The sequence below is a fragment of the Mercurialis annua genome, linkage group LG4 (genome assembly GCF_937616625.2).
Source record: "Mercurialis annua linkage group LG4, ddMerAnnu1.2, whole genome shotgun sequence".
Lineage (NCBI taxonomy): Eukaryota > Viridiplantae > Streptophyta > Magnoliopsida > Malpighiales > Euphorbiaceae > Mercurialis > Mercurialis annua.
In genome coordinates, this window is record NC_065573.1 from 15241134 (window position 1) to 15248213 (window position 7080).

At 28.1% G+C, this 7080-nt stretch overlaps 1 protein-coding gene across 1 annotated transcript; it reads right to left on the minus strand.

The window, feature by feature from the left end:
* Window positions 1-1405: 1405 nt before the first annotated feature.
* Window positions 1406-4458, minus strand: LOC126676190 (F-box protein At2g32560-like). Its single transcript, XM_050370345.2, has 5 exons — window positions 3873-4458; window positions 3513-3592; window positions 2931-3103; window positions 2357-2431; window positions 1406-1939 (listed from the first exon to the last, which is right to left on the minus strand). The coding sequence occupies exons 1-5, from the start codon at window positions 4422-4424 to the stop codon at window positions 1752-1754; spliced, it is 1068 nt and encodes a 355-aa protein (XP_050226302.1). The 5' UTR covers window positions 4425-4458; the 3' UTR covers window positions 1406-1751.
* Between the last annotated feature and the right edge of the window lie 2622 nt (window positions 4459-7080).

The window sequence follows — 7080 nt, forward strand, 5'->3', positions numbered from 1 at the left end:
CAGTCATCAAAAAGCAAATTATAAAAAAAGTGACATACTTGTACTCTTGAAGCGGCAGACAGTCATCAAAAAGCAAATTATAAAAAAAGTGACATACTTGTACTCTTGAAGCGGCAGACAGTCATCAAAAAGAAAATCAAGTGCATCATATATATAAATACATAAACAATACATAAAAAAACAAGAATACATGCAAAATCAGGTTTCAATAGATGATACCTCAAAAATACTAAAACAACAAATAAAAATAACTCATTTTAAAAAAACACAATATCATATACATAAAAAATAACCTATATTTATAATCAAAAAATAAACTAGAACCCATAACTTTAAAAATGAAGAACATGCAAGTTTTTATAGTTTTATAATAAAAATACCTTCAGTAAATGGGTAGGATCTTTAAAAACAACCGATTTCTCCTCCAACTTCCCAACAGAATCCACATCAAAGATTAGCTTCTTCTTTTTGGAAACCTCAGTCTCAACAGCCTTGACCTTCGTTTCAAAATTAGAATCTGATTCTTCTTCACCAGCAGCACCACTTGCATTTTCCTTTTTAGTTAACTTCCACTTCATTTTAGGTTTTTTCTTTTTTTCTTTCTCAGCTTTAGGTGTTGATCTTGTAACAACTACCATGGTACTATTTATAAAAAATATTTAAGGAAAGTACGTAACTGATAAAATCGTGCCTACAATTTATGGAGAATTAATGCAGACGAAGAAAATGGATAAACGTTAAAAGAAGTTCAAAAATTAAGCTCTGAAAATGGAAATTTATCGCAGAGAGAGAAGACATGGAGAGAGAAAAATGGAGAAGAAAGAGGAAGAGAGGAGCACGTGTTATTCTTAGCATTTTTTTTCCAATCTTGTGCCACATGTAGGGCAGGGATGAAATACGTAATTTATGTAAGAAATTACCGTTATTAGACATTAAGTGAAATGGGAAGCTTAGCAGTCAATGAATTCAATAAATAAGGTTAGCATTTTTGTTAATTTTTACCTTTTTTAGAATTTTTGTGTAATTTTTCCAAATTAAATTCTCCCACTCTCTAAAAAGAGACGCCGCCAAAACAGTGTGGGGCTCGAGTGAAACCTCGCTGGATCTCCGCACTGGGCTTGTTACAGAAGCAGATCAATGCATCAGTTAGCCAAATGAAACATTATCAAAAGTAGTTCTTAACATTCATCCAGATAAGCATTTTTCTTATATGCATTTCTTTCTTAGCTACAAAATTACACTATTCAAATCATGTTTCTTAGCTACAAAATGACACTACGGATAAGCCTCTCTTTGCATCTATTGGTGGAACTAGAAATTCTACTATAACATAGCTAATTTATATAAGATAAAATTTAAATGAGTTAATCGTATAAAAATTAAACTTTAGCAACCACACCTTCAAAAAAAATCAAAACTTTAAAGGACAATTTTGCAGAAAAATAAAATTTAGAGGGGCAGTCGCAACCTCAGCCCAAAGGGCTACTTCCGCCCCTGTGACTACATCCACTCTGTTGTCATTCCTGATTTCCATGTCTTAACATAAATTGCGTAGAATGCGGGGACTATTTACAGACCGACTTAATTCTATATTGCACTGAAATTTGTTTAGCTGTTTGTTTCTAGATTTCGTTTTCTTTTTAGTTGAAAACGCTTCTAAACTCCGAAAACGCATAAACATATTTGTTTTGCATCGCTCCATTTCAGAATTTTTCATTTCCGTACAACTTGGCTTAAATTGTTAAAAATGACTACTCAAAAACTTGGGTTGGCCAAAGGTTCTTCCATATAGAGATTTCGTGTGGATTGTAAAGTTTTCTAATTCCTCCATAAAAGCCATCTGCTTCATTTCCTTCTTCTTTGTGGTCCTTCCTGTTGACTATAATTCGTCTCCACCTTGAGGCAGGTGAATATTGGTTGAACTCCATTACTATCTTATCTGCCAACAACATAAATCCATTTTTTTATTAAATTTTTTAGTTGAGTTGTACAAAATACATCCCATGTTTTTAAACTATTGCTATAGTGACTTCATCTTTTTTTTTTCATTTTAGTTACCAAATTTAAATTATTTTAACATAGATTTTTAGGTTAAAATGATGACATGGCAGCCGGATTTTACCACTTGACAGTCGTTTTTTATTGGTATTATTATGACAACTTTTCACTTATGTATAATTTCAATTCAACAAGATGTTTTTTTTGTCAAATTATGCAAATAAAAGAAAGCAAAATTTGGTTTATAGTTAAAATTTGGTAACCAAATTGAAAATTAATTAAAGTTTGGTGACCAAATTAAAATAAAATAAAATTTAATTATGAAAATAAAAATATCAAAAGAATTACTCTTTCTTACCACTATATTGACAATGGCAACTATTCTCATTCCCATCACATGATTCTACATGTCCAACAACAGCAAACCACCACCCTGCTCATTCACCATAACCATGTTATTCATCGCTAATTTTATTGTTTTCAGAAATAAATTAGTGTTAAATTAAATGCGAGGCTAATGAATTATCAAATTATTTTAAAAAAATATCTTGAATTTCAATTTATTTTTTAATATCATAAAATTTATTTTTTATTTTAAAAAGGCATTTTCATTCTAATTTATTGACGTGGCCGTCCAAATTAGAATATTCAGAAAATATTTTTCCCTTTCAACAATATAATTATACGTCACGAACGCCAATATTCATATTTAAATAAGGAGTATATAATTTGATAGTGTTTGCCGGTGTGACAAATATTCTTAACATTAGCAAAATAAGATCGGAAAAATATTAATGAAATTAAAATTAAAAGTGATGACCTTAAAAAAATAAATTAAAATTCAGTATCTTTTTTGAAATAACTTGATAGTTCAGTAATCCACAATGTATTTGATCTGTAAAATTATGGCAAAAATGACGAGAAGAACATACCGTAAGGAAATTCCGTGCTTCTTCTCCATTGAATTTCGATATGATCGCCGGGTTTCAAGTGATGTAAACAATCAGAAATGTGAAGATGATATGCAGGAGTATCAACAGGTGCTGCTCTTAACCTATGCCACTCTATTCCATCCTCTGTCATTCTCCTTCCATAAGGAGAGTACCTGCAATTCCACCATATATCATTTCTAGCCCCATAAAAAGTGTGCAAAACCTATTCTTAGAGTCAAGTCGAAATACTATCAATTCCATCTAAAATTTGAACGTGATCGAAATTTTAGAATTCAATAGTATAATTGAAAATCAAATTCGACTCGACATATTTTTTACTCGACTAAATTTAGAAAATAAATTCATTATAAAAGTAAAGATATTATTATAACTATAGCGATAGAAAATAAATTGATAAAAATTCAATTAGACTTTGATACTCTAGTTCGACCCAAGAGTTGGCTTGAGTAATTCGAACTAAAATTCCATTGAATGTTGACATCGGGTACATTTGAATATTTCGAGAATCAATCTCATAGTTAAATGAGAGGACAGCAAAAAAACAAATTTAGTTATACAAACCTTGCCTGAAATGTGTCTGTCCTGGAATCATAGCTAAGCTGTGCATCATGACAGGACAACAAAAACCCAGCATGTCCATTCTGTCACCAAACCAAACATTTCTCAATTTACAGTTATTTATATCTCTAAAATTTACTTCTAAGATCAAACAAGCCTTCAATGTTCAGAAAAGTTTAAATAATGCCCCCAATGTCTTAAAAAAAATGAACAAACAGGGTCTCTTATATCGACAACCAGACTCTTAACGTCTCATTTATAAGTCAAAATGCAGGCCTGATTGTTCACTTTTTAAGACGTTTGGAACATATTTGAACTTCTCGGAACGTATTTTAATCTTAATCTAAACAATCAAATAGTTACCTCCCGATTATAGACCTGAGCAGGAAACCAGAACTGGCCATTTTCAAGAGACATATACATAGCCATCAATGAATTATTAGCTGCCAAAGAACTTGTTCTTGTTTTTATGAAAGCAGAATTACCAATTAGTCCTCCCCATTTCTTCTTGAGGTGTTTGTTCCAGAGATCATCACTGCTGCACCTCTCTCTTAAAGAGACACAGACTCTCCCCATACTACACAGCCCAGATGGTGAAAGCTTTTCAAGAATGCAGTCTATGGCCAATTCAGGCAAATCAAGAAAACAAATCTTCGCTGCAGGCCTTTTGATGGAAACTTGGTACAAACTAAAATCAAATTTATTATCACTGTCAAACCAAGAAACAAGAAACCTTGAAATCTCCTCCAAAAACACTGGTTTCTTCATTGGTGGAGACTTGGACTTGAAGAACAAAATGAAAGAAACCCAACAAATTAACAACAAAAACATTTGATGATGATGAGTACAAGATTTGGGTTGGGATTTTGTTTTGGCTTTAAAATCCAAGTTTAAAAATCTTTCAAAATTATTCATTGATGATACTGAAGAATATGGAGAAAATGGGACAAGACGAGTGTGTGTACATATATTTATAAGCATGGTGAAAATTAGCTTTGGCCACGGTTCGGTTCAAATCAGAACCAAATTCAAATCACTTCCAATATCAGATTCTTAAATTTGACTCCGGTTTGCTTTTTGAATAGATTTTTGGTTTGATTTTTTAATTTGTGTGAGTTTGTGAAATTATAATATATTTATATATGCAGCCGTTTATTTTAGTTATAACATATTTATATATTCCAATATTATAAAAAAATATTAAGATTCAAATCATTAAAAACAGTCACCAAGTTATGGAACTATTTCACGGGATGTCACTCGAGGTAAAATGCATTAATTTTTTTTCTTTTTATCCTACGTGGCATGTTATAATTATAAAAAAGATGTATAATTCAATATTTTTTAATAAAAGGTATAATTTACGATAAATTTAATAATCTTATTTTAAGACGGTGACCTTCCTGAAAAATAATATCAATAAATTAATGATTGTTTCTTAACGATTTTAATTTTAGTATTTTTATCTATAATTTATAATTTTAAAATAATTCAGTGATTCAAAAAAATTTATGTTCGAATTTGGGACTTGATGTAGAGAGAAAACCGACTCTAAATTTGAAATTCCGGTTTAAATTAGGAATCGATTTAAAACTATGGCGAAGCAATTAATGGGAATGCGTTGAACTGACCACCAACAAAGGTGACATTTAATGAAGGAGAGACACCACAACCGACAAAGCTTTAACAATTCCTCGCTTACTCTTAGGCAGTTCTAATTCTAATGGTAAGGATAAATAAAAGTAACAGTGTCAAGGCATTCATTTTCTCCCTTTTTCACTACTACTAATTATAATAACAGCAATACTTGAAAGAAACAAAAAAAACATAATAACAGCAACAATGATATATTTTAAATCAATTACACGGAACTTTTTTTATTAATTTTCAACAAATAATTTTTTTTTATTAATTCTCAGCAAGTAGAGCGATATTATGAGTTTCCACTTTTATTAAACCATCTATTTAGTAGTAGTACTATTTTTTATTTAAACAACTAACTATATAGAATAACAATTCTACTTGAACTAAAATATTAATAAAGTCTAACTAAGTAAACTATTAACTTCTACTATTATTAATATTTCTACATTTTCATAATTAACTAGTAAAAAAACCTTGCTTCGCATCGGAATTTTAATTTTTATTGAAACAAATTAATAAATAAAAATTTGAATTAAATAAATGAATAATATATAACACTAATTAAGTATTGTATAATAGTAAAGTAGATAAATATAAATATTTAATGCAATTAAATAATTTTTGTATAATTGATATATTTAGATGAAAATATCTTTTTTTCCCTCATTAATGTGACTAATCATTTAATACGAACTCCACATTCAAATCATCGTAATATCAATTCTAATGACACCGGGTTATCATTTTTATATATGAACCCGGTATTTCCAACTACATCAGAAAGTTAATAAAATTAGTACTATATAATCAAAACTAACCAAGTTATTTATAAATTTGAAATTTTACTTTTCAATAATATTTAAAAAGTTTATTTTTTTATTCAAGATTCTATTTTGTTGGTCCATCTTCATTAATTAAACTCATGCTATACAAACACAAAAAATTGAGAAAAATATTAAAAAAAAACACAACTGAAATAAATAAATAAATTCAAAAAGAACAAAAGGCCAAAATGAAATATAAATGAAAAGACTACCAAATAAAACATAAATAATCTCTGAAATCTGTCATTTCAGTGTGGTTTAACCGAATAAACCGAACAAAAATTATAATAAAAATGGCAATAAAATATAAAAAAATAAATAAAGAAAATAAAATATGATGAAGATTATAGATGATTTCTTGAAGAAAAAAAACAGTCTAATTCAAAACCTCATAGGTTTTTTAATCATATTGAAAATGACCCGATTTGAGTTAAACAAATAAAAAAAGAACTGGAAAAATAAAATTATTAATAAACCATAAAAAGGTATGAGTATTAAAATAAAATTTACGTTTTTTAATCCATATTCATGCACATCAATGTTAAGTTTAGCATATATTGCACACATGTTTAGATTTAATTGAACATATTGATCATTGAACTGAATTCAAAAAAAAAAATAACCAAAAACAAAAAAACAAAAACCAACCCATGAACAAATACAATTTTTAAAATTTTATTCATTCCATGATTTGTTTTAGTAGACATGAATATTTTTATTATAAACAATTAAAATATAAAAGAGAGAAAGAGATAAAAAAAATACGGATATAAATGAAAAAGTGAAATATATTGAATAGATAATAAAAAATATAAAATAATTTGTCGTCAAATATTACATATATAATATATTTTTTTTCTATATAATGATTTTTTTTATAAACTTGAACATCAAATTTAAGGATAAACTTGTACACTAAGTTAAGAATTAAGAATTATTTGGACATAAAATTTATTATATCGTTACACGTTTTTTAAATTTTAAAAGATAAATTTTATAATTCATAACACATGAAAACCGACTTTAGTAGAAAATGTTTTAAATAAACTAATACAATAAATTTTTATGAAAAAATCTGAGAAAATAAGAATTTTTGGATATAA

Coding starts and splice junctions, on each gene's coding strand:
- LOC126676190 (XM_050370345.2), bottom strand. CDS start 4,424: ATGAATAATTTTGAAAGATTTTTAAACTTGGATTTTAAAGCCAAAACA. Junction 2,432..2,930: donor AAGCACGGAATTTCCTTACG/GTATGTTCTTCT, acceptor GTGAATGAGCAG/GGTGGTGGTTTGCTGTTGTT. Junction 1,940..2,356: donor TTGCCATTGTCAATATAGTG/GTAAGAAAGAGT, acceptor TGTTGTTGGCAG/ATAAGATAGTAATGGAGTTC.